General features: G+C 36.0%; 1 protein-coding gene and 1 pseudogene across 3 annotated transcripts; both read left to right on the forward strand.

Annotated features, from left to right (window-relative positions):
• Window positions 1–7,381: 7,381 nt before the first annotated feature.
• On the forward strand, window positions 7,382–11,537 carry LOC114296375 (transcription factor bHLH47). 2 transcript variants are annotated; one of them, XM_028240670.2, is made up of 5 exons: window positions 7,382–7,765; window positions 8,678–8,778; window positions 10,043–10,161; window positions 10,310–10,437; window positions 10,872–11,537. In XM_028240670.2, exons 2-5 carry the CDS (start codon window positions 8,705–8,707, stop codon window positions 11,322–11,324), a joined length of 774 nt encoding a protein of 257 aa, XP_028096471.2. In that variant the 5' UTR covers window positions 7,382–7,765; window positions 8,678–8,704; the 3' UTR covers window positions 11,325–11,537. The 2 variants fall into 2 exon arrangements, with proteins under 2 accessions (XP_028096471.2, XP_028096472.2); XM_028240671.2 differs by having other exon boundaries at window positions 7,588–7,849.
• Window positions 11,538–11,965: 428 nt separating this feature from the next.
• Window positions 11,966–13,937, forward strand: LOC114296395 (small ribosomal subunit protein uS4y pseudogene; annotated as a pseudogene). Its single transcript, XR_014365966.1, has 2 exons — window positions 11,966–12,362; window positions 13,505–13,937. The product of XR_014365966.1 is annotated as a small ribosomal subunit protein uS4y pseudogene (transcript).
• Window positions 13,938–26,996: the final 13,059 nt, after the last annotated feature.

Consider the following 26,996-nt stretch of genomic DNA (forward strand, 5'->3'; position numbering starts at 1 on the left):
AATATTTTTGTATATGTATTGGCAAATGATTGGATATAATGGACATACATATATATTACCTGTTGATAGGTATAGGGACAAAATAGACATTAATGTATGTTTGTTGCTTATATCCCATAATTCTTTTTGTAAAACAAACATGAATAAGAAATATTTAGTATTGTATCCTGAACTCAACAAATATTAGCACGAGATATGTTAGGGAGCTTCTATTTCCATACACTACTTCCTCTTTTTCAACACACTTAATGATTTTTTTAATTATATTTTTGTCCTAAAATTAAATTACCAAAATATCCCTTTCCCAAACCTCTAACTCTAACTCTCTCAAACCATCAGTTTCCACCATCACCATCCATGGCCGCCGCCTCTCCCCTCTTTCACTCTTCCCATCGCCTCTTCCCTACCACTATGACCCTCCTTTGCTTGAGAAAAAGATTGACACACCACTGCGATCTCCCTCCGCCTTCATTGCCCACCACCGCGATCTTCCTTTGTCTTCGTCTCTCCCCGCCACCAAGCAAATCTTCACCGCCTCCACTTTCTGCCCCCTTCGCAACTGTGAGAGAGAAAAGAGAGAGAGGGATCAATCTCAAGGGAAGAGGGTTGAGGTCACGATGGTGGCGCCAATAACAGCCCTATTTCGCGATTAGAAGAGAGAGAGGAAATCAGAGATCGATTTCGGCGATGGAGGTCACAGAAGTGGCGCTGACGGGTGGAGGGAGAAGTGGGGTAACGACTGGAAATGAAAGGGGCAAGAAGAGGTGTTGCCGCCGGCGGTAACAACGGTGTGGTATGGTAAGATGTGTATTGAGTGAAAGTTCATAATTTAAATTTATTTAGTGTGTGTATTGAGAAAATATGTGGAAAGAAAGGAAGTAATGTATGGAAATAGAATTTCCCCAATTTATATATATCCTATTCATTGCATATATTGAGTAAATCCCAAAGCATATTATATCTTTCATTTTATATTCGGACAATCAAACAAGGCCTATGTCCTAACAAATATTTTACACTTATGATTACCTTTGGCAGAATGCATGATGATGCATTTTAATCCATAAATTATAAGAAGATTATGCGATTATTTTTAAATGATAGGATATAATCAATATGTGGACAAAATTACAAAGGAATAAAATAAAATATATACAAAATTCTATTATTATTCATCTATAATAAAAAAAAAGGGGTAATATGAAATTTATCCAAAATTCTATTCACTTTATTTGGTTTTGATTGATTTTTTAAAAATTGAGTTTTTTATTTTTATTTTTAGTAATTTTTTTTAATATTTTAAGTAAATTTCTTACTTCTTAGATGCACTTTAAAAATAAAATATTTGTGAAAAATATTTTAAAAATTCAATAAATACACAAGAATTAATACGAAAATGTATTGAATTTTTATATATATATATATATATTTTGTATTTGATGAATTGTTTTTTAAAAAAAAATTCCGTAAATATTATACTTTTAAAGTATATCTAAGTTAAGTGCATCTATTTTTTTTTTTTTTTTAAATCTTAAATATTAAATTTTTTAGAGATTTATTAGGAAATCATTTTTCAAGTACGTGTATCCCAATTAGGGGGTGTTTGTTAACATGATTCAGCACTTAAAACTAAATATATTAAGTGATAATTGATTAAGTCTATTTGATAACTACAATTGATATCATTTAAAAATTTAAGTGCATCTTAAAATGTAGATTGAAACTTAAGTAAATTTTAAATCATACTTACTTAATTCTGACTGAATTTATAAATATTAAATATAAGTACTAGTATACACTATTATAAACTCACAACCACTACCACTATCATGCCATCACCGCCACCACTACCACCATCACGACGATCACTATCGCTACCGCTACCGCCACCACAATCGTTACCGCTGCCGCCAACACCACCACCATCATACCATCACCACCACCACCATCACTGCCACTGCCACTGCCACTACCATCACAATATAAAAATTAAAATATATAATTTGAAAATAATAAATTTCAAATTTAATCTTATACATATCAAACAATATATTTTTAGTTTAGCACTCAAATTTTTATCAAACAACTTTTTAACTTAATAAATTCAGCATTCAGTTTTCAATACTTCATTTTTAATTTTCATTTTTCAGTTTTCAAATTTATCAAACAGCATCTTAGTCCATAAAATATTTTTGTATTTCAATAAGTCGTATATTTGGACATTTGATCCATTAAATTTTAATTCTCATATTTAAGGTATTTTATGGATAATTTTACCTTTACAAATATTTTTTGAACGCTTAGTAATTTGATGATGTGAACATTTATATTTTACAGTGTGAATGTTCACATTGACGAGTGAATATTCACGTCACGGAATATTCATATTATTAATGTGAATATTATTATTAGACGTATTTTGATAATTATGTCACTTATAAGACTTACTAGAATATAAAAAAATAATTTGAACTAAGTGAAACATAAATAAGTGAAGAGAGATTTATGAATAAATGCCTCTAAATTTTCTGACTAAAAATAGAAAACACAAAAAATAACAACTCAATTTTTTAAAACTAAACAATGTGATTATTATTCCAAGGACAATTAGGCATTGATGTTTGATTATTGGCTTCTTTCTATCATATTAACTTTCTATTTTTTTATACATATTTTTTATAATAAATAATAAAATCAAAAAATAAATCATACCCAAAATAATTTTCTATTTTTTTTTTTATATGGTTGAGGGTCTAAAGCAGCCACAAAGAGGGGGAAAAAACACTTAAATATACTCTACAATCCAATTTAGACAAATGGCATACTAAAGACAAGCAATGCTCTCAAATTTCCTTATATGAAAGGGATTTCTGCATAATATTAAAATTTTATTTTGTCTTCTCTTATTTTGATGAGTGTTCGTACAAGAGGTTTATTGCCGATGCTTACATCATTTAATTGTTGGAAAACGACTTTTTGTATAATTTTATTTTTTTGGTTCACTTCGAATATTAATTAAGGTGAGATTCAAGCGTTATTTTTAACGTTTCTAATTTAATTCATTTTTAATGTCGCGTAGTGAATAAAATCGTATATTTGATTGCCCAAAATCATTTATGGATGAATGAGAATTCAATACACGTTTTTAGGTTCGTGGAATGGTTTTAGATGAGTTTCTTATTCATTTGTGAAATGTGCTTGTCCTACATTGGAAAGACTTAAGGTTTTAAATGGATTTATATACCTTAACTTGAGATACTTGGGATGGGCCCTGACATGGGTAAGCCCATAAAGGCTATAGCCCCACTATGAACAACCCAAGCCCACTACCCTAACCTTGTTTATGGCAAGGCAACTTTTGTGCATTGTTCAACTTTTATAATGCCTTCTTTTGAGTAATGAAAAGTTCATTTTGCCTTTACATTGTGCAAAGCCTTTAAATTGTTGTTGCTTTAATTTTAGCTTGTTGATTGCTATTTTGTTGCTTGTCTCCAAACTTGTGGCTTATCAACTGGACTAATATTGTGTTTGCTTGTCTTTGCAAACACTGGAGTGAGGGCGAAATCTACTTTAAGGAGATTGTGTTCAACTCAAGTTTCGACACTAATTTTTGTAAGCATTTAATTCAGAAAATAATTTGTATAATTATTTTCTGAATTATTTTTATTTTATTATTTATTTAATTTACACACATCTGTGTAATAACTTTCTATTTTATGAACAAATATTAGTGATTACGAAGGAAGAGCTACCAAGAAAGATAAGACTTAAAGGTCTTATGGACTTGGTTTTAAAAGTTAAAAATTCAATGCAACAAATTTGTGTATAATATTGGTTGTCAAAAGTTTTTAAGTAAGTATTTACAAAATCACAACCTGTTCACTTGGTCTACCAAGCAGAGTAGCTCACATATTTAGAGAAGTATTGTTCATTGTAAAGATGTTCTTAGGAAAGGTATTAAGTGGACCATTGGGGATGGAGCTACAGTGTCACTTTGGAAAGATTGGTGGTGTGGCAATCAACCTCTGGCAGACGCTTCTCCTGGAAATCACTGTGATGACACAACTGTCACCGCCATTTTTGATAATAGCTTGAGTTGGGACCTTGGTAGTGTTGAGAATTTTTTAACCCCTCAGGATATTACCAGCGTTAAAAGTGTGTTCCCGCCTAGACTCACTAACTTACCTGATAAACCCTGCTGGGTAGGCATTTCCACTGGCTCTTTCACTTCTACCTCAACTTATGATTTAATCACTGAGGCTGGGAACCCTGAAGTAAGTTGGAAATGGATCTAGAAACTCAAGTTGCCCCAAAAACTTAAGGGGTTTTTCTGGCTCATTTTGCAAAATAAATTGCTTACAAATCAAATAAGGGTTGTTAGAAGACTCGCGGAAAATGTTTTTTGTCCCTGTTGCAATATGCATTGCGAAGATCTACTCCATCTTTTTTGGGATTGAACATTTGGAAGATTGTTAGAAATGATCAATGGCAAAAGGAGGCTGAATCTACTACCTTTGAGAATTGGATTGTATCCAATCTTAAGGATAACAAACAAGAATTTAGAGGCATCCCTTGGAAGACTTGGTTTGCTGCTCTGTTATGGCAAATCTAGAAGGATAGAAATAATAAAGTGTTTGCCAATGTGGATGGTAATGCTTCTCATAGCATTTTCCAAGCCTTCCAATATGCCTCTAATATTCATGAAGCTTAATGTCTCCCCTTGCCACTGATCACCGTGTCCCCAAACTAATTGCTTGGTTGCCTCCTTATACAGGTAAACTAAAATTAAATACGAATGGCTATGCTAAAGATGAACCAGGTCAAGGAGGCTTTGGTGATCTGTTTCGAGATGAAAGAAGACAGTGGGTGTTAGGCTACACTAGAAAGCTGGAATCTGCAACTAGTCTAGAGGTAGAACTGTGGGCAATTTATCGAGGCCTCACCATTATTCTGGAGAAAGGTTGGAGAGACATCCAAGTAGAGACAGACTGTCAAGTGGCTGTGAACCAGATTTCCACCCCAGATGAACAGTTTCAGCGCTATCCATTTAGAGCTCTTCTCTTTGACATCAAGGCACTTCTCCAACGCACTGAATGTGCCATTGCACACATCTATCGTGAAGGGAACAAATGTGCTGATGAACTTGCCCGTTTAGGAGCTGCTCAAGCTGTGGACCTGGAGGTGTATGATGACCCTCTACAATCCCTTAGACCTTTACTTGTGGCTGATATGGTCGGCATCGTGTATGAGAGGGTCTAGCCCTCTTTAGCTCTTTGTTTGTTTTTGATCTTTCTGTTATCATTTCCGAACCATCTAAAAAAAAAAAAGTTTTTAAGTATCAATGTAAAAAGATCAACGTATCCTTAGTTTTGTACTGTGACTTGATTCTCTACTAAAGGCAATGAGAATTTAAGATAAAAAATAAGTTATATACGTCAGCTAATTACGATTTTTCCATACAATTAAAAAAGTTATTTTCAAATATTATAGCTTCTGTCCCCTTATAAAAAAACAAAAGCCTCTAAAAAGGAGATCCCAAACCATACCTACGGTGATGTTTGGTGTAATTCATTATAAGTTAAAAGTTGATAATCAGAAAGTAAAAATCAAAAGTACCCCTTTTTCAACTTTTAAATAATTAGTTTTTCTCAACTTATTTAAGCTATTTCTGCCTAAGAAGCTGTAAACAGAAACTACACCAAACAATTTGGCACAGATTCCTAAATTAAAATAAGGTATGATCATTCCTATAATCCACACCAAACATATGCTATGTCTTGTACATTGCAAATTTTTAACCTCAAAAAACCATATTTAACCAAATCAATCTCTTCGCATTGAGTTTTTTTTCTTCATCTCTTTTAGTTTATTTATTTATTTTTTAAAATCTTTTTATTTTCCCTCTTTTTCTAGGTTTAATCCTTAATCTTTACCATCAACATTATTTGGTTTAATCAACTACACTTATTATTACACATTGTCTTTCTTTTTGCTATTTTACTCTTGTGGTTTTTTATTGAATCACAATTTTTTCAACTATCATTTTTTTTTTTGATTAATAAGTGAAAAAAGTTAAACTATAGCAATCAACAATCACAACAGAGTCAATATAAATGTTGAACTATTCATCACACTTATTAAAAAGGTACTAAATTTTCATCCTCAAAATTACTGTTTGTTTGTTGGTACATCTTGAGAAATTTAGGACTCGGAGTGTCGCAAATCAAGCACAAATAAATTTATTTTTCATTTTCTATGTAAAAGTGTAGTTTGCAAATACAATATTTTTTTTTTAAAACTAAATATAAATACTTAGAAAAAAGATAACAGTTCAAATAGCATTGTGTTAAGTAAAAAGTTAGGAATTACAATATATAATTAAATATTTTAAAATTAATTGTGATCTAAAATAATTAAATTAAAATTAGAATAACAAAAAGAAGAATTACAATAAATAATTAAGAATTTATAATTAATTGTGATTTGATTGAATTAATATTAGACATTATAAATTATGTGTATGAGAGATGAGAGAGACAAAAAATAACAAAAAAAAGTATCATTTTATAACTATAGTTAACGGTGTCAACGGTTGCATTTTAGTTCAAAACTACATTTTCTATCTATATTTGAACCATAGGGAACAATGCTTTGGCCTCAACTATAAAGCCGTGTTTGTTTGGGTGAATAAGAGCTTGAGATGGGATTAATAGTCCAATAAAATTATTAATTCGATGTTTGATTAAACAATTGAAGTATGGCCTAACAATCCATCCGAATATGGTATCCTACATATGATGGACTATTCATCCCACAGAGGGGGGTGAAATATAAATTGGAGGACTAAGCCAAAATCTGAATATCCTTGCAATCCTAACTCAATCCAAACATAAGATAAGATACATAATTTAAAAGAATTCGTAATTCTAGGACGATTAGTCATGAGAATGCTAATCCAACCTAATCTAATCCGTCCAAACAAACATGACCTAAGAGGATAAAATAAATTTTACTTCTTTTATTTTGGAGCCTACAAAATTTAAGCAAAGTTAAATAATTTTTGTTGTTGTTGTTGTTGATTTAGCATGTGTTTGTGGACTAGACATGTTGTTTAGGTTCACTGGGGCTATCACAAATTCTGTATTGATAATTTAAATTGTTGATTTTTTTATATTACAATAAGTAGATTGTTCATAAAAAAAAATCAAGTTGATTAGCCAAGTTAGTTTTTCTTTTATTTTTTACAAATAAATATCACGAATGAATATAATTATAATTATTAAATCAATAAATTTTTTTTTTATAAATAATAAACACACTATAATCTAAAAAATAAATAATTTAGATAATTAAAATGGTTGTCGTGGTGAACACACAACCCAAACAGATCCACTCCACAAGATGGGAGGGTTTGTTTTTTTTGGTCACACTTATGGTGAATGATTTGTAAGTTACAGGAGGAGGGTATTATTGTCAATTAGCAATACGGCACCACAAGTGGAACACGTGACGTACTCATGTGGTTCCTGTAAGGAGCAGGCGGTAGACACACGCCGTTGCGTGGAATATATACTCCGGCCATCTCCTTTGCTGGTCCAAGAGCCCTAGATCCACACACACACACTCACTCACTCACAACACACAACCCTAGCTTTTTATCCAAGAAGAACAGTAGTAGTAGTAGTATCATCTCTCATCTTCTCAACCTCTCTCAACTTTGTTCTTCCATTCTATTCTATTGCTTTTTCTCTCTCAAATTCCCAAGGTATGCCTCACTGCTTTCAACTTCTTCATTTGCGATGCTAGGGTTTATCCATTTCTTCCATGCTTTGTCATCCTACATGAATACGTAAGCATATATAAATTATTTGTTCATTGTTTCCAAATCTACTTCCCAACGACAAATTCAATTTCACTGTGTGTGTGTTTTTATAGGAACCCTTCACCAATTTTTTCATCTGATTTGATTCTAAATTGAGTAAAAATTTGATTTGATATTAACTACTCTAATAATTTCAACAAATTTTCATCAAAATCTTTTTAAAAATTACCCTGTTATCCCAAATTTCCCTTTTCATCAAATTTTATGGGGGGAAAAAAATCATCTCCAATGCTTCATCTAAATTTGATGAAAAAAATGACTCTCCATTGATTTGATGAACATTTGATGAAAGGATTGGAGGTGATTTGTGAGTACTTTTTCATCAAATTTAAATTTGATGAAAGAAAAGATGAAGGATTGGAGATGCTCTAATTGCAGTCATGGCAGGATAGTTTTGTGAAAATTTAAATTATTTGTCCCTTTTTAAAATTAAGTTTCATTGTGGATGTTTGGTATTAAGGAAAGCTTGAAAACAAGCCAGTGAATTTTTGGAAATATTATTATTCTCATTTAATTATTTGGTGGGAAACAAGACACAAATCCAAAGGGGCTTTTGTATTTGTAAATGGTTTCTTTGAACTTCCTAATAGTTTCATGGAAGCTTATTACCAATAGATCAGAGTTTTATATAATGTGAATGCAAGTAAATTGATGGTTGAGTTGAGCATACTAAGATTTAGAAGGATTTAAGTTTTTCCCTGCTTCGAATTTTGTTTGGTTGCCTGAATTTCAACTGTATGTTTGTTAAGCTTCATGGGTTTTGTTTGCTCAGGGTGTTTCTTTGTTGCCATGTAGGAATTTGAATTTAGTTGGTATAGAAAGATGAGCATGGTTTCAGAGGCTTCTGTTGAATCAAGTGATGATAACAATGTGGTGTCAGAGGAACCAATTATCAGGTCAGTTGTTCAAGATATGTACTTCTAACTTTTTAAGGGCAAGCATTTTATAAAGATTTCCATTTACAAGTTTCAATGGGAAAGAGGAGAAAAGTGATCATTCATGGCAATGAAATCCTAAAACAAACAAGTCAAGGCTGCACTCATATTAGATAGTTGGTGGTTAGAGTTGATTTTCCCCTGACTTAGCGTGGTCATGGTAGGAGAGTTGAAGTTTTTGTTTTGATCTTTCATATGCATAGGTGCACCTTCGGAGGCTGAAGAATCTAAATAGTTTCAATATTAGAAACAATTTGGTTTTGAGGATTGAGGAACTTGAACGTTAATTGAAAACCACAGGTTACAAAGGCTGTATATGATATAAAACTACCTTTTGTAAAGAATTATCTTGCACAATACATATTATGTTGTTACATGGATTGAAATTACTTATGTATTAATTGACTGTCCACCTGTCCATAATCAGCACCATACATAATCATTTGTATAGGTTGGTGCATAGAATTTTCCAGATATTGATTTGTGTTCACTAGTCTAACCTTACTGAGTTCTATTCATCCGAAATTGAACGTTTGAGTTCTTCATCACATACAAAATCAAAGTTTTCTAGTGGTGTAAATAGTTTGAATCCATTAATGCTGAGGGTGTGGTGAGATATCGCCCTTTGTTATAATCTGACTTTTCTACCAACATCTAACATTTTATCTTGTTTGGGGGGTGGGTGGGTGGGGAAGCTTGAATCCATCAATGCTATCAATAACAGAATCCAGGAAACATTTGATGTGGATATCTACTTTTGTTTAAGTCACTATTAAAAAGATATATGGGGGTTTATAGACTTTTGCACATTCACATCCTTAGAAATGTCATCCTCCATAACATAGCGGAGTAGGTATCTTGGAGGGGTGTGCAACAAATTTAAGATTGAGAAGATTTGTACTTTGCAAGTTTATTCCGTAATACCTATTGATTATACATGATGCATTAAGTTTGTAAAATTAATATGCATTAGGAAATCATATAAAGCTAATTATTAGTGAGCATCTCCAACATTTTAACTGCAATAGATTAGGGATTAATATCACGTCTTTTAGGTTTTCCTCTCCTGTTTATCACCAATTCTTGATAAACCAAAGAGTGTACATTAAATAAGTGCATTACATTTATCTCCAATAGTCTGCTTTAGCTTAAATATGAAATTATACTGCTGTGAGTGTTTTTGTTGTCTGTTTTTTCTGTCGTTTTGAAAGCTATCATGTTTCAGGTCTTCATGCAGCAAAAAGAACCCAAGGAAAGTTCCAAAGAAGATTCATAAAGCTGAGAGGGAGAAACTAAAACGTGATCATTTGAATGATCTTTTTCTCAAGCTCGGCAACACCCTTGGTAATCTTTTCATGTTCAATTTACTTCTTGTTGCATGATGCTTAATGTTGATGCATCTGTCCAAGTTGATTAGTGCTGCCTTGTTTATAGTCCCCTACATGTTTTAAAGGGATGGTTCTTAGTTTATCTCGCCATCTTTGTTATCCAGACCCATCTCATGAGAACAATGGAAAGGCCTCTATATTGAGTAACGCTACTCGACTACTACGTGACCTGCTTGCTCAGGTTGACTGTCTCAAAATGGAAAACACAACTCTTTTATCCGAATCTCACTATGTAAGCTTCCTGAAATCTCAACCTGCTTTTCTCTGGCAACTTAATTTTCTTTTTCCTGAAGGAAAACATACAGGACCAAAATTTCCTTTTATTTGCTTCAAGGAAAATTTGATGGTTATTAACAGGCATGAATACCCCATGTTCTTCTATTGTTGTATGGTGGATTCTATGTGAGTTTGTTTCCAGTGGACTGAAGGTTTTAATCTTCATTGAATCATTGCGTTGTAAGAAGCCTAGACCATAGGATTTCAAGAAAACAATTTAGTTGCACAAGATTCCTCAAAATGATTGACAGAAGGAATTAATAGTTCCTTCAATACGCCTTAATGTGGAAAACTGGATTTTAGCGCATGAAGCAATAAATATTTGTATTTGATAAGTGCAATTATATATTGATTGTATAAGATATCAGTTGTTTGGATATTTGATGACAGGTAAGTACCGAGACGAATGAGCTGAGAGAGGAAAATTCTACCCTTCAAGGTCAGGTTGAGGAGCTGAATAGTGAGGTACAAGAGAGGATTCATTCTAATTCTGCGTGGGAGTTACATCACTCGCGATCACATCATGACACTGCATCACAGTTCAAGGAAGGTCAACTTATCATACCTGTAATTGACCATGCATCGCAGCCAGCAACTGTTTTGGGTCCTCTATATGTTCCCTTGCATCATCATGACCTCCAAGTATACCACAATTCTGATACTTTAGAATCTGTGTCTAAGCTTCCGTCAAACATAAGCAAACCACATGCTCGTTATCCATCATCCTCAGATTCTTGGCCATCACAAATCCTTTCCAAACAATCAGAACCCGCTCAGGTTGCCCAGCACAGCAGTAGTATCCCCAGCTCCTTAGCAGATGAGACTAGTTTTAACAATGTGTAAGGTTGTTATGTTGTAGTTGATATTGTTTTAGCTAAGTTTTGAGAAATTCAGAAGACAAAGTTGGTGTAAATGTAAATCATTCAGTCAATCACATCTTTAGGTGGCTATTTAAGCATGGAACAAATCCTTGTTTGGATGCAATTTTTTTACTAGTTTTTGTTTTTGGCTTGTGAACTAAAAAATCAAATAATGCTATCTCAAATTTCCTCTGAATTTTAGATCATTTCTGTGACAGAACTGTTTGCCCATCATCTTTTTCTCACTTTGCTTGGCTTAAACTAATGTTTCTCATATAAGTTATTTTGGGTGTACAGTGTAATGTTTGGTACCTAAAACCTAGCTGAAACAATTTAGGATGTACACTTGCACTACATGGCCATAAGGGGACAATGTTGTATTTTAATTTGAACTAGGCCTTTATGTGAAGATTGTACCTGGAGTAAATTGGAGTGTAATTTTTTAGATATATCGTAAGGTGTAAGCCCAAGAAAAAATTACTCCGATGAGTTATTTAGAAAGAAAAAATTACTCCCATGAGTTATTTAGCGATTTCTAGTAAAGCTATATTACAATTTTTTATTTTTTATTTATATGTTAGACAAGTTACTCTGCTTGGATTAAATTGCCTTAGTTATGGATAACGCTGGGTGCTTATTGATGGGAGGACTTTTAAGAAGCCTCGCCGTCCATATGAGAAGGAGCATTTGGATGCCGAGCTGAATCTTGTGGGGGAGTATGGGCTCCAATGTAAGAGGGAGTTGCAGAGGGTTCAGTATGCTCTATGCCGTATCCATAATGTGCAATGATGCTTCTCGCTCTCAATGAGAAAAATCCTTGCCAGATCTTTGAGGGTGGGGCCCTTCTTTGGAGGATGAACAAGTATGGGCTTTTGGATGTAAGCCAGAACAAGCTTGATTATGTCTTGGCTTTGACTGTGGAGAGTTTCCTTGAGCGCTGCCTTCATACAGTAGTGTTCAAGACGGGCATGGCTAAGTCGATTCACCATACCTATGTGCTCATTAGGCAGAGGCATATCAGGTACTTCGCAACTATTTCTTTCTTTATTAAAGCCAAGGTGCCTTACTATTTTACTCAATTTTTGAACCTGTATGTAACAATTATTATTATTTTTAGAAAAAAAGGCATTTTGGAAATTCTCATGTGTTGGTTTTGAATTATGCTGTGATTTAGGCCCCGTTTGGGAACTTATTTTTTTAGCCAATTAGCCAAAAAGTTACTAAATTAGCCAAAAAGCCAACAATTCATACAAAAAAGTCAAAGATTCTCTTTTCTCTTTACTTTTTGCACATCTTTTCGTAATTAGTCAAAGTCATCCCAAACATACAAGTTTTTTTTACCTACCTTTTTAGCCAACTAGCCAAAAAATTACTAAATTAACCTGTTCCCAAACGAGGCCTTAGTTGGATTTTACAAATTTTAAATTCCTTTGACTTGTATTCAATTCCAATGTTAAGATCATAGAAATCCTACTTAGGCCTCGTTTGGGAACAAGCTAATTTAGTAACCTTTTGGCTATTTGGCTAAAATATGAGCTAAAAAAAACTAGTATGTTTGGGATGACTTTTTAGCTTTTTACGAAAAGATGTGCAAAAAGTAGAGAGAAAAGAGAATCTTTGATTTTTTGGTATGAGTTGTTGGCTTTTTGGCTAATTTAGTAACTTTTTCGCTTTTTGGCTAAAAAAGATGGTTCCCAAACGAGACCTTAGTATATTGTGATTTGCTCGGTATGTTTTTTGAATTTCACTAGAAACTAGTTTCCAGCATGAATCATGTGGATTAATTGGATTTTACTTCTATTTTATTTAGACACGCTTCTATGATTGATGTACTGTGCATGACCAGATTTGGCATATGGCGTTTATGTGACAAAATAGCATTTGCATCAATGGAGCAATGTTCTTAAAATTTGACATTTTGACACTTAACATACCAAATTATAGCTTTGGCAATGACCAGTGGAGTTGCTCTTATGCATTATATAATGCTGCAAATTTAACTATTTTGTACGGGTTTCCAGTACTGTCCGCTAAGAGTTTCTCGCAGAAACATCTGGATATGGTTGTTTGTTATATGGTTTTCATAGTATTACTCTTTTAAATGTTCTGTAGTTTTTGAAATCTGAAGATGTTGCATCATAGATATTCCTTTCTTTCTGCCAGGTTTGGGAGGCAAGTGGTTAATATACCCGCCCTCATGGTGAGGGGGGACTCACCTACCCTCCTTCAGGTGGTTTCTCTCTTATAAGTCCTCTCGGAGGTGGATGCCCTGGAAGAGTCGAGCGAAAGAACCAAAAGGCTGTTGCTAAGAAGGCTGCAGATGGAGATGGAGATGGAGATGAGGAGGATGAGTGAATGGTACTTCAGCAATATATATCAAATGGGGTCTTGTTTGGTCTTTTTCATTCTCTATCATCACCTGTAAGTTTCCTTACCTGTCTTCAATTCTCAAAACTTCATTTGAATGGATGTCAGTATAAGTTTTGCTTGCTTGACATGGATTAGAATTCTGAAGTTTTGCTTGTTTTATTGATTTGTGTTTTGCTTTTAGTTATGAAATGAGTAGTTGATGCAAGTGGATTCCTTTCGCTGTTCCAATGCCTATGTACCCAGAAAATAATATCAACAATAGTATCAAGAATTTGAGATGTACAAATTATATTTATTTTGGGTGTGTTTCACTTTCACACCACACCAATTAATGCTCTATATGTTTTGGCAGCATGTATTTTCTAGAAAATATTTTTTTGCATTTTCTAGAGTTTGACTGAAAATGGTAGTCAATACAAAATATTTTCTACTATTAAAAGGTGGAAAAACGTTATTCAAATTAGAGTCTTACCAATGCCACCATTCTACCGTGACCTCTACCTCCACCACCCAACCACCACCGCCACCACTGCTAACTCCACCTCTACTACCCTATCACCATCATCACCATCACCACCTCCACTTGGGAGTACAAACCCAGCACCATAGATTTGAATTCTAAATATTTTAATAGTACATAACATTTCTAATATTCTAATTGCACCACTACAATCACCTTTGTGATGTGGTTAGGTTTGATGTTGGGTTGCTTTTTGTGATTTTGTGAGCCTTTAGGCTTATTTTGGGAAATAGGAAAAAAATGAACCTTGTTTTTTTAGTTTTTTTTTTTTTTAAAAAACATATAAAATAATAAAGAGATGATGTGACTTAAATAAATTAATAAGTCAATAAGCTAACTTTTTTTTTTTACTTGTCAAAATGGACTTTAAAATGTATTGTACCTGTTGAGTACGTTGAGGGTGGATTATCGATCCTTGTCAGTGAATCACAATAAATTACTTTGAAATTTACATAAAAATTAATTATATGTGGATTGAAAGTTATCATGACTTGATTTTTGGATTCTATCAATTATCATATGATGCTAGTATATGTGGTCACTTGTTTTGTGTACTTTGTTTTCAAATGTTGAATGATGTAATCAAATCCTTTGATAGATTGTTTTGGAAGTCCATAAAATTTGATGGAATTTCTGTGGAGTGTTTTGGGAAGTTCGTAAAAAGTTGACTTTTAGTTTTTTACCAAACTTTTATCTTTTTTAGAAAGTGATTTGGAAAGTTGATAAAAAGCTGGTTTTGATTTTTTTGTTTAATATTTGTTTATGGTATTACATCACATTAAAATGATCACAATACCCTTATCCAACTTAGGAAATTTATTTTTTGACCCTTTTTGGATCATTTAGTTACTTGTTGGACCAAAAAGGATAGTAATTTGCATACTTCCCAAATACTCATCCAGCTTTTTGTAGCTTCCTCAAGCTGCGTTTTCTGCTGCAAAAACGCAGCTTTTATTTATGTTGCCAAAAGACCACTGTGTGTTGACATGGGACGAGAAGAAATGTGTACAAAAAGCCTGCAAATTATATTTGTGCACGTGTTTGAGATGATGAGATGTGATGAAATCAAATAAAATTGAAAAATAATGTTATATAAATTAATAAGTTTTATAAATATTTTATTTATTTATTTGTATAACATTATCATACTCTTCGAATGAGTTTGGTTACAAATTTTAAAATTTTACTATTGTATGTAGTCAAATTTGTAGAAACTGAAAAAAAGAAAATTTTATTTATAAATTTCATCTTTAGAAATGGTGATCTGTTTAATTTTAAGAGTTTTTTTTATAGATCAATTAGTCCTATTGATTTTGAAAAGGAAGATTTAATATATTATTTAGAAATTAGATTTACGATTAATACTCTTATTTCTATTATGTTTTTTTTTTTCATTTTTATTTTTACTAAAAAGGTAAGATACACAATATATGTGAATCAAATTGGGGATTAATTTTTATATGAGAATTTTTTTTATTTGGAATGATTTGAAATATGAAATTTTTTCAAACGTTTCAAAAGTACTACAAATAATTTGAAATATGGGATTCTTTAAATGTTTCAAAAGAAATATAAAAACTCATTAATAAGTTTTCAGTAAACATATAATTTAAATTGTAATATTTTAATGTAACACTCAAACGTAATACTCTAATATAAGACTCCAAAAAAAACTCTTTAATATATTTTTTTTAAACGTAACATTTAATTAAAACACTCTCAAAAAAATTCATTAATGTAACACTCAAATATAAGACTAAAAAAAAAACTCTTTAGTATATTTTTTTTTTTCCAAACGTAACCTTCAAATGAAACATTTCAAAAAAAATTCCTTATAACATTCAAATGTAAGAATTTAAAAAAAAAATTCCTTAATATGCTTTTTTTCAAATATAACATTTCAAAAAAAACTCTTTAGTATATTTTTTCTAAACGTAATAGTCAAATGCAAGATTTCAAATAAACTCGTCAGCATATTTTTTCCAAGTGTAACACTTAAATGTAACACTTCAAAAAAAACTCGTTAGTGTAACACTCTAATGTAAGATTTAAAAAAAAACTTTTTATTATACTTTTTCAAAAAACTCAAAGAAACTTCTTAGTGTACTTTTTTTAAATGCAATACTTAAAGATGTGGGAATTTTCAAACCATTGGAAAATGAGTATAAAAAATTCATAGTAAGTTTTGGACAATTGTATATTTTCAAGCTGTGAGTGTTACGCTTGAGAAAAGTATACTAAGAAGTTTTTTAGTGTGTTGGAGTGTTATGTTATTAGAGTTGTACGGGGAGCAAATATTCCGGCAAGCCCGTACTCCTTTCTTCCAAGCTCCGTTTCTGTCCGATCACCTGCGAGCACAATAGCGGTGAGCTACCCGGCGGTGTGTGGCCGGAAAACCCCTCCGACGATCAAGTTAGAACACACACAGGGGATAGATAGAGAGAAGGGAGAGTGTTTAGTGTTTAGTGTATGTCTCACCAAATGTTCATCTGTCCGCGTATGGGGGGCGTAGACGTGTTTATATACCTTCTGCGCCCCAAATCTACTCCCAGTGTTCTCTCAACACGTGGCACTACTATTCCATCTGTCAGCATAACCTTGCTGAGCACCACCTAACCCAACTGCCTGCCCATTCTCCTAGGAGCTCGGCAGCCGGGCAGTACCATCTCGGCCATCGTCTGCCATGCTGCGCTTCATGCCCAAGTACTCCAACAGCTAAGCTCAGATGAGGACCGGACTCGGCGGCATCTCGGCAAAGCCGAGCTCGGGACAACTCACGCTTGTCTGCGGTCGACCTTCCTGCCGAGCAAAAAGGTACCTCGGTCCAACCTTGTCTTTCCTGGCGCTGAACCTTTCACCTGACCGGCTTCGTAACCACGGATCCTTGCAGCTCGGTCAATCCACGCGCTGCCTTAATCGAGCAGCTTCCTTCAAGGCTGGGCCACACAACTTGGCCCAACACCTGTTCGGCCCAAATCTGTCTGGCACAACTCTGTCCAGCCCAAATCTGTCCGGCCCAATTCCACGGCCCAATCCAGATCATAAATCTCCCTCTCAATTGCCCCTTAATTCCGTCCGCTCAAGCGTGACTGGGATTACCTATCTGACCGGGGTAACTCTTCCTCGGTTCTTAGTCTGCAAGACGGTGACCGCACTAAGAAGGCGAGCAAGGTTCGCTCCACGACTTCCTTCTTGGCGAGCAACATCAGCTCGGCAAGGAACTCCAAGGAAGGCGAGCAAGGTCCACTCCGTGACTTTCTTCTTGGCGAGCAACATCAGCACGACAAGGAACTCCAAGGAAGGTGAGCAAGGTCCGCTCCGCGACTTCTTTCTCGGCGAGCTACATCTGCTCGGCAAGGAACTCCAAGGAAGGCGAGCAAGGTCCGCTCCACGACTTCCTTCTCGGCGAGCAACATCAGCTCGGCAAGGAACTCTAAAGAAGGCGAGCAAGGTCCGCTCCGCGACTTCCTTCTTGGCAGACAAGAACAGCTCGGCCAAGGAACTCCAAGGAAGGTGAGCAAGGTCCGCTCCGCGACTTCTTTCTCGGCGAGCAACATTAGCTCGGCTGAAACTTCGGAATTAAACAAATCATCAACTCTTCAGCTGGAGTAAGACATCTCGGCTGGAACCTCGCAGTTGAGCAAATCATCAACTCTTCAGCCAGAGTAAATCATCTCGGCTGGAACCTCGCAGTTGAGCAAATCATCAACTCTTCAGCAGGAGTAAAACATCTCGGCTGGAACCTCGCAGTTGAGCAAATCATCAACTCTTCAGTCGGAGTAAAACATCTCGGCTGGAACCTCGCAGTTGAGCAAATCATCAACTCTTCAGCCGGAGTAAAACATCTCGGCTGGAACCTCGCAGTTGAGCAAATCATCAACTCTTCAGCCGGAGTAAAACATCTCGACTGGAACCTCGCAGTTGAGCAAATCATCAACTCTTCAGTCGGAGTAAAGCATCTCGGCTGGAACCTCGCAGTTGAGCAAATCATCAACTCTTCAGCCGGAGTAAAACATCTCTGCTGGAACCTCGCAGTTGAGCAAATCATCAACTCTTCAGCCAGAGTAAATCATCTCGGCTGGGAATTCGAAGTTGGACAAAACACCAACTCTTCCAACCGGAGTAAACCATCTCGGTTGGGAATTCGAAGTTGGACAAAACACCAACTCTTCCAACCGGAGTAAACCATCTCGGTTGGGAATCCGAAGTTGGACAAAACACCAACTCTTCCAACCGGAGTAAACCATCTCGGTTGGGAATCCGAAGTTGGACAAAACGCCAACTCTTCCAACCGGAGTAAACCATCTCGGTTGGGAATTCGAAGTTGGACAAAACGCCAACTCTTCCAACCGGAGTAAACCATCTCGGTTGGGAATCCGAAGTTGGACAAGACACCAACTCTTCCAACCGGAGTAAACCATCTCGGTTGGGAATTCGAAATTGGACAAGACACCAACTCTTCCAACTGGAGTAAACCATCTCGGTTGGGAATTCGAAGTTGGACAAAACACCAACTCTTCCAACCGGAGTAAACCATCTCGGTTGGGAATTCGAAGTTGGACAAAACGCCAACTCTTCCAACCGGAGTAAACCATCTCGGTTGGGAATTCGAAGTTGGACAAGACACCAACTCTTCCAACCGGAGTAAACCATCTCGGTTGGGAATCCGAAGTTGGACAAAACACCAACTCTTCGAACCGGAGTAAACCATCTCGGTTGGGAATTCGAAGTTGGACAAGACACCAACTCTTCCAACCGGAGTAAACCATCTCGGTTGGGAATCCGAAGTTGGACAAAACGCCAACTCTTCCAACCGGAGTAAACCATCTCGGTTGGGAATTCGAAGTTGGACAAAACACCAACTCTTCCAACTGGAGTAAACCATCTCGGTTGGGAATTCGAAGGTGGACAAAACGCCAACTCTTCCAACCGGAGTAAACCATCTCGGTTGGGAATTCGAAGCTGGACAAGACACCAACTCTTCCAACCGGAGTAAACCATCTCGGTTGGGAATTCGAAGTTGGACAAAACACCAACTCTTCCAACCGGAGTAAACCATCTCGGTTGGGAATTCGAAGTTGGACAAAACGCCAACTCTTCCAACCGGGGTAAACCATCTCGGTTGGGAATTCGAAGTTGGACAAAACACCAACTCTTCCAACCGGAGTAAACCATCTCGGTTGGGAATCCGAAGTTGGACAAAACGCCAACTCTTCCAACCGGAGTAAAGCATCTCGGCTGGAACAGTAGGCCCCTCATCCACTATTATTTCGGACACAACAAAGCTCTTCAGCAAAAGTAATTCACTTCTATTACATTGACAAAAAGAGTATTTGCATTCAGAAGTGTAGGGGAAACAAGTCCCTCAAAAAATTACATAAGGCCGCATTCCATGGCCGGGGTACGCCTTTGCCATCCAAATCCTCTAAGTGGTATGCCCCCTTGCCCGGTTATCTTGTAAGGCTCTTCCTAGTTTGCCCCTAGCTTGCCTTCACCCGGCACTAGTGCGTTGCCCATGACCTTCCTTAAAACCCAGTCGCCCACTTGCCCGTTGCCATTGAGGTTGTCTCCGCGGTGGACGTCGCTGCATCATCCTCTACTCGAATGTGCTCATTGATGCGTTGCATTAGGTGCCACATGGATGTCTGCTGGCTCATTGTAAGCGAATCCCTCAGCCTATGTCCGAGCGGGAGACCGCGCTTATATTGGGTGATTGCCAGGTTGACTAGGCAATCTAGGATCTCATTGTAGGTATCCCAGTACCTGGAGTTGTACGCCTTGAGAGTGTCGCTCGGTTCCATCCTGACACTGAGAAGGTGGTCAACTTCCTTTGGCGTTTTGGTGTTGGTTTTGAAACGCGTCACAAAGGCTTCGGCCAACTGATTCCACTGTTGTATACTCCCTTCTGGCAACCTCTCGAACCACTTCAAGCCCAGCTCGCCTAAACTCGACGGGAAGATCAGGCACATAAGAGCGTCATTTCGCCTACGTCCGGCCATGACCTGTCGGAAGTGGCTTACATGCATATACGGATCGGTCTTTCCGTCATAAAGCGTGAACTTTGGCTGGTGGAAGCCCGCGGGAAGCGGTGTTGTTTCTATCTCCAGGGAGAAAGGGGTGGCGCTCAGCCTCGTCAAGTTTGTATCTACAAGGAGTGGCTCCGCTAGGCGGGGTGGGGGCATTCCGGCCTCCTCGCTGGCATGAACCCTGTAGGATAGCCGCTGGAACGCCGGCACCCTTTGAGCCTCCCGCCGGCGAGCCCGTTCCTTCAAGACTGCCCGCAAGTCCTCTGAACGAGCGGAATAGGAATATTTCGACGTCGTCACCGGACGTGAGGGCTGGTAAGTGCTATCTTGCGCGCTGGACTTCTCTGAACGGCGGGATGGGATGCACTCCCTGTGGTCTACCACTCCATCTACACCCTTCCCCTTGACATGCCGCTTCAACTCCTCCATCTCCGCTGCCATTCGCCGGATGACAGCGTCTTGGTCCCTCAACTTGTGTTCCAGATGTCGGGCATGTGATTCTCTCCCCTGCCGATGACCGTCTGGACTTCGTGAATGACCATAACTTCTTCCGCGCTTATCCCGCGCGTCTCCTGACTGTCCTCCAGTGAACGTATCCAAGTTCGCCATTGGAAGGATGACAGGATGTCCTTCTCTCCGTCGGGTGAACTCCGGGGTAGCTCCATCGATGGCGGACAACGGAATCTCGTCTTTGTTCACCATGGACGGCGATCAGATGAGCCTGGAAGACAAGGTTTTATCTGTCAAGATTCCCACAGACGGCGCCAATTGTACGGGGAGCAAATATTCCGGCAAGCCTGTACTCCTTTCTTCCAAGCTCCGTTTCTGTCCGATCACCTGCGAGCACAATAGCGGTGAGCTACCCGGCGGTGTGTGGCCGGAAAACCCCTCCGACGATCAAGTCAGAACACACACAGGGGATAGATAGAGAGAAGGGAGAGTGTTTAGTGTTTAGTGTATGTCTCACCAAATGTTCATCTGTCCGCGTATGGGGGGCGCAGACGTGTTTATATACCTTCTGCGCCCCAAATCTACTCCCAGTGTCCTCTCAACACGTGGCACTACTATCCCATCTGTCAGCATAACCTTGCTGAGCACCACCTAACCCAACTGCCTGCCCATTCTCCTAGGAGCTCGGCCGCCGGGCAGTACCATCTCGGCCATCGTCTGCCATGCTGCGCTTCATGCCCAAGTACTCCAACAGCTAAGCTCAGATGAGGACCGGACTCGGCGGCATCTCGGCAAAGCCGAGCTCGGGACAACTCACGCTTGTCTGCGGTCGACCTTCCTGCCGAGCAAAAAGGTACCTCGGTCCAACCTTGCCTTTCCTGGCGCTGGACCTTTCACCTGACCGGCTTCGTAACCACGGATCCTTGCAGCTCGGTCAATCCACGCGCTGCCTTAACCGAGCAGCTTCCTTCAAGGCTGGGCCACACAACTTGGCCCAACACCTGTTCGGCCCAAATCTGTCTGGCACAACTCTGTCCAGCCCAAATCTGTCCGGCCCAATTCCACGGCCCAATCCAGATCATAAATCTCCCTCTCAAGAGTATTACATTAGAGTGTTACATTCTTGTTCGTAATGTGTTTTTTTCTAGAAAAAAAAAAAAAATCAAAACCTCTATAATGCGGATTGTCTAAATGTGCAATTTCACATTTAGAGAAACTCACTTTTGTCCTTAAAAAATTAAATCCAAACGTGTAAGTGGCTATCATTTTATATAATTTTCACTTTAATGAGATTTTTAGGTTCATAAAAAAAAAGAAAGATAAACAATTCACAAGATTATATTTTAAAATTTATTGATACTTCACCCTAAAAAAAAGTTAAAAATTATTGTCCCAACTTAAATAGAATGGATATATTATTTTTGTGTTGAAGTCATGAGTTTGGTTTCAAATTTTAAAATTTTACTATTGTATGTCGTCAAATTTGTAGAAATTTAAAAAAATTAAAAATTATTGTCCCAACTTAAATAAAACAGATATATTATTTTTAAGGTAATGCTAGAGATATTAATTTTTTTGCTAAATAAATGACTAAATGTCTCACATAAATGTGAAGTCTACAAAAGTGTGAGGTCCACACTCATGAGATATTTGGTCATTTATTTAATAAAAAATTTGAGACCTATAGCATTTTTCTTATTTTTATATTGATGCTTTGCTCAACAATCATATATCAATCATATTTCAGTTTGAGTAGATAACCCATTTGGGGTACTTATTAAAACAGATTATAAATTATAACTTAAAAGATTATAAATTATGATTTTAATCAGAAGTTGTTAATCTGTTTGGTGTAATTGTTGGATTATAAATTTAAGTTGCTGAGTAATATTTGTTAAATAAACTGTGAAGTAACTTTTTAATTAATTTTTATTTTTTGTTATTCACTACTTGTCTACATTTCTCATAAAAAAATAAATAATAATAATTTATAATCTATTTGGATCTTTTTCTATTTTTAAAAAATAAATAAAAAAAAATTAAGAGTATAATTGTAAATTAACATGTCCACAATAGAAATTGATAATAAAAAATAAGAGGTAAGCAGCTTCTTAGAATCAATTTTTTTAACTCAAAATAAGTTGTTAGAAACATAAATTATTTGAAATAAATTTAATCAAACAGTCTAAAATAACTTTTTAAAAGTTAGAAATTATAAATTAACTCAAAAAATTCCAAACAGATACTCCTAATTTCTCCATTCCCACCTGTTATTGTATCTCCCTTTCTTATCCTAGGGGAAGCAAGACGGGTTAGATTTCTCTCCTTACCTCAATTATATTGATTAAACACACACACACACACACACACACACACACACACACACACACACACACACACACACACATATATATATAATTTAATATTTTAAATATTATACTTATTTTTCATTATACATATTTTAATTCATTCATTATTTATAATATACACACTACTAAAGAAAGGGCCTTTTGAGTCGATTTTTTGAGTCGGCAAATTTTACCGTCGCAAAAGGTAGCCTTTTTGAGACGGCACAAAGTTACTGACTCAAATACCAAACCTTTAGCGTCGGCACCGTTGGCCGATACAAAAAATTAATATTTGATAGCATTACTTGAGTCGGTTCAATTTACCGACGCAAAAGATAGACCTTTTGAGTCGGCATAGACCTTTTGCGTCGGTAAATTTGTGCCGACGCAAAAAATTATACCTTTTTGTGTTAGCAACTGATGTCGTAGCAAAAAAAAAAAAATTTATAACCAAGATATATATATTTACTTGATTATATTTAATAAATATATTTATTTATACATTTACTTTTATATTAATATTGAATGTATATACTATAAATAATATATATCTCATTTAATATCTGAAAGAGGTATGGTGGTCAAATGGGCTTAGTGCGGTGACTTCGGGTCAAATTGTCCAAATGGAGTGTGTCCGAAACTTGGGAGCCTCAATGAGAAAATTGTGGGTTAAATTTTTTTAAAACATTTAACCACTTTTTGAGTCGGCAATTTTTTTAAAACATTTAGCCTCAATGCGACGGCATGTTGCCGACTCAAAAGTCCAGTTTTCTAGTAGTGACAACATCATTTTTTATCTTTATTAATATCATTATTTTTAAAATTACACAATTTACCCCTCCCACTATCGTCCTGTCCCGCCACACCTTTTCGATACGAAAAATGCTTGGGAGCACTAATTAGTACTCCCACTAATTAGGTGGCAGTGAGTCCCGCCATTAATGATGTGATGTTTTGGTCTTGGAGTTGTGTTTTTTTTTTTTTTTTTTTACTTTTTTAATGCATTAGTACTATTAGTGATAATGTTTTTAGTGGGATGAATCATTGTTGTTTCGATACACGCCCCTTTATCACTATGGCCTTATTTGGCAAAAGTTTTTTTTTTTTGGCTTTTTAAGTTAAAATTTATAAAAGAAAAGAAAAGAAATTAAAATAATTAATAAGATAAAATATCACATCAAATTTATAATTATTTTACTTTTTTTCTTATAAATATCACATCTAACTAAAAAAATTCAACCATATTTCAAAAATAAATAATTTAACCTACTAAAATAATTATGAATAATATATTAAAATAACTAACTTTCCAAACCAGCCCTCTTTTTAGTGTTGTGTGTAAAATGGGTCGGGTTGGTCTGAAAAGGCCAATGAATTTAATGTAAGGCAAGGCACACACGTGTAATGACTCCCACCATATTTTTTGAATTTCCTCATTTAGTCCGTTGAGTAAGGTGAAGCTTAAAAGCTATGCAAATCCATACCCCAAAAAGATAAAAAAATAAATAAAGACAAAAAAGAGAGAGAGCTGAATTTGACTTCAACATCGGATAGGGAATACCCAATTCACAAACAACACGCCACTTGTTTTTCAATTTCGTCCTCAGGCCCGTTTGTTTTCAGAGATAGAATGGAGGAAATTTATAGTGAGGAGATTAATAGTGAGAGGATTATTAATGAGGAGATTGATAGTGAGGGGATTAATAGTGAGAAATTGTTAAATTATTTTTATACAAAATAATAAAACAAATAAAAAAATATAAAAAATTAAACATTATATTTTAAAAAAATTCCCAATATATAAAAAAAAAAAAAAAAATTATAATCCCCTCACTATTTTTCTAATACCATCTCTACGTCCTCCTTACCAATCCCCCTTCATCCTCCTTACTAATACCAAGGGATTACTAATCCCCTCCCTATCTCTCAAAACAAACACCCCATTCTCAATTCACTCCTTACTACTAAACTCAATCCCCTTTCTATAACCCCAAACAAACGGAGTCTGGTTAAATAATTTATTTTGCACATAATACATGTTCCAATATCTCACGCACGCATGTCAATCCCTCGCGCACGATTTTGTTATGTCCAACTCCACTGTTTGGTATTTGATGTGATTTTAGGAGTTTTTTTTGGCAAACTAATTAAAAATTAACTTTTAACTTTTAATTTATTTTAAGTCAGTTCACTCTTCATATTTTTTACTTACAAAAAATAAAAAATCAAAAATCAAAAAATCAAAAATTAATTTTTTAATCAACTTTTCAAATCACCCTTAACGCGAATCTCATTAAGGCACTTTACCTATTTCAACATTCTAACAACCTTTTTTTCGTGTAAATAAAACTTATTTTTATAATTAATTAAAATAGTGTGATAATCTCATTTAATACAAAGAATCTCACTATTTCAATCCTTCATAAATTTCTTTCCTTCCACATAGTATGAATAAAATGAAATTCAATTAAAATAATATGATTAGTGCTTAAACCTTCCGTAAGAGTATAGGGATGGCAATTTGAAACCGGCCCGACGGGGACCCGACCCCCTGTCCCCGATAAGAATGGTTTTTCCTCGAAAAATACCCGCGATGGGCCGAGGATGGTAGTTAAAATTGAATCCCCAATCAAATTCGGACCGGGGACGGGGATCACTTTTATAGCCCCGTCCCCGGTTCTGTTCCCCGCCCCGTTTCTCCCCGATCTAATCTATTATATATCTATTATTATATTATATACCAAATCCCTGATCTAATCTATTATATATCTATTATATATCTCTGATCTCTTTTCTCTCTGATCTGTCTCTCTTCTCTCACTCTCTCACTCTCTCTCTTCTCTCACAGACGCTACGCAACGCAGTCAGCTCCTCCTCCTCCAGGCCACCACCGCCTCCTCCTCCTCCTCCTCCAGGCTACTGCCGCCTCTCCGTCACTTCCTCCTCCTCCTACGTCGCCTCTCGTAGCCTCCTCTCGTCGCCTCTCGCGGCTGTCTTTCTCCGCCAGGCCACCGTCAGATTTGAGAAAATCCGTCGGCTCGGCTCCTCCCTCCTACCAGATCTGTCTTTTTTTTTTTTTTTTGATGATGTTACCGTTGATGAAAATGATGTTGTTGATGATCGATGATGTTGGTGTTGATGATCGATGATGTTGTTGATGATGATAAGCTAAACAGAGACGGGAATTTTTCGGGGTCGGGAAAATCCGATCCCCGTTGGGGGCGGGACTGGGGAGGGTGAGGGGTTCCCCGCCGGGGATCGGGGCCGAGGACGGGGAAGTTTGTAGTTTCGGGGATCGGGAACGGGGAGGGTGATTCCCGGCCCCGCCCCGCCCCATTGCCATTCCTATAAGAGTACTGTTGTGATTATCACTATTTTATAATAAATTCGGTTACGAAATCATGTATCATAATTATCAGTTGCCATGTATCGGCACAACATATCAAAAACATGTAAGATACTATTTAATTATGCTAACATTATTTGTTACATAATCACTACAAAAATCTCTATTTTAACTTCTAGAAGGACCCATTCAAAACCCCCAAAAAAAAAAAAAATGCTAATAGGAAATCAACACAATTAATTTAGTTGGTCATTTTTATACTCTCTTATTGAATATATTAAAAAGTTAATTTTGCTTTCAATTATTTATTTATAATAGAAATTTTTTTCTTAAATTATTATTTCTATGATTTTTTTTTTTTTTTGATAATAATTGTTGGTGTTAGACTTACCGATAATAGGTAATGTAAATGTGCTAAGCCATTTAAATTAATTACAATTAAAATAATAAATAAATTAGGGCCTTAGAGTTTGGCACACAAAATAGATATATGTAGTGGAAATTGATTTGATGAAATGTGGGATTTATATACGGTAGTGTTACATGTATTAATTGGTATATTAATTAGTGTATCAACATATATTATGACATTAAT

Source organism: Camellia sinensis, chromosome 4 (genome assembly GCF_055761805.1).
Source record: "Camellia sinensis isolate YWXY chromosome 4, ASM5576180v1, whole genome shotgun sequence".
Lineage (NCBI taxonomy): Eukaryota > Viridiplantae > Streptophyta > Magnoliopsida > Ericales > Theaceae > Camellia > Camellia sinensis.

Coding starts and splice junctions, on each gene's coding strand:
- LOC114296375 (XM_028240670.2), top strand. CDS start 8,705: ATGAGCATGGTTTCAGAGGCTTCTGTTGAATCAAGTGATGATAACAAT. Junction 10,162..10,309: donor CAAGCTCGGCAACACCCTTG/GTAATCTTTTCA, acceptor TTTGTTATCCAG/ACCCATCTCATGAGAACAAT. Junction 10,438..10,871: donor TTTTATCCGAATCTCACTAT/GTAAGCTTCCTG, acceptor ATTTGATGACAG/GTAAGTACCGAGACGAATGA.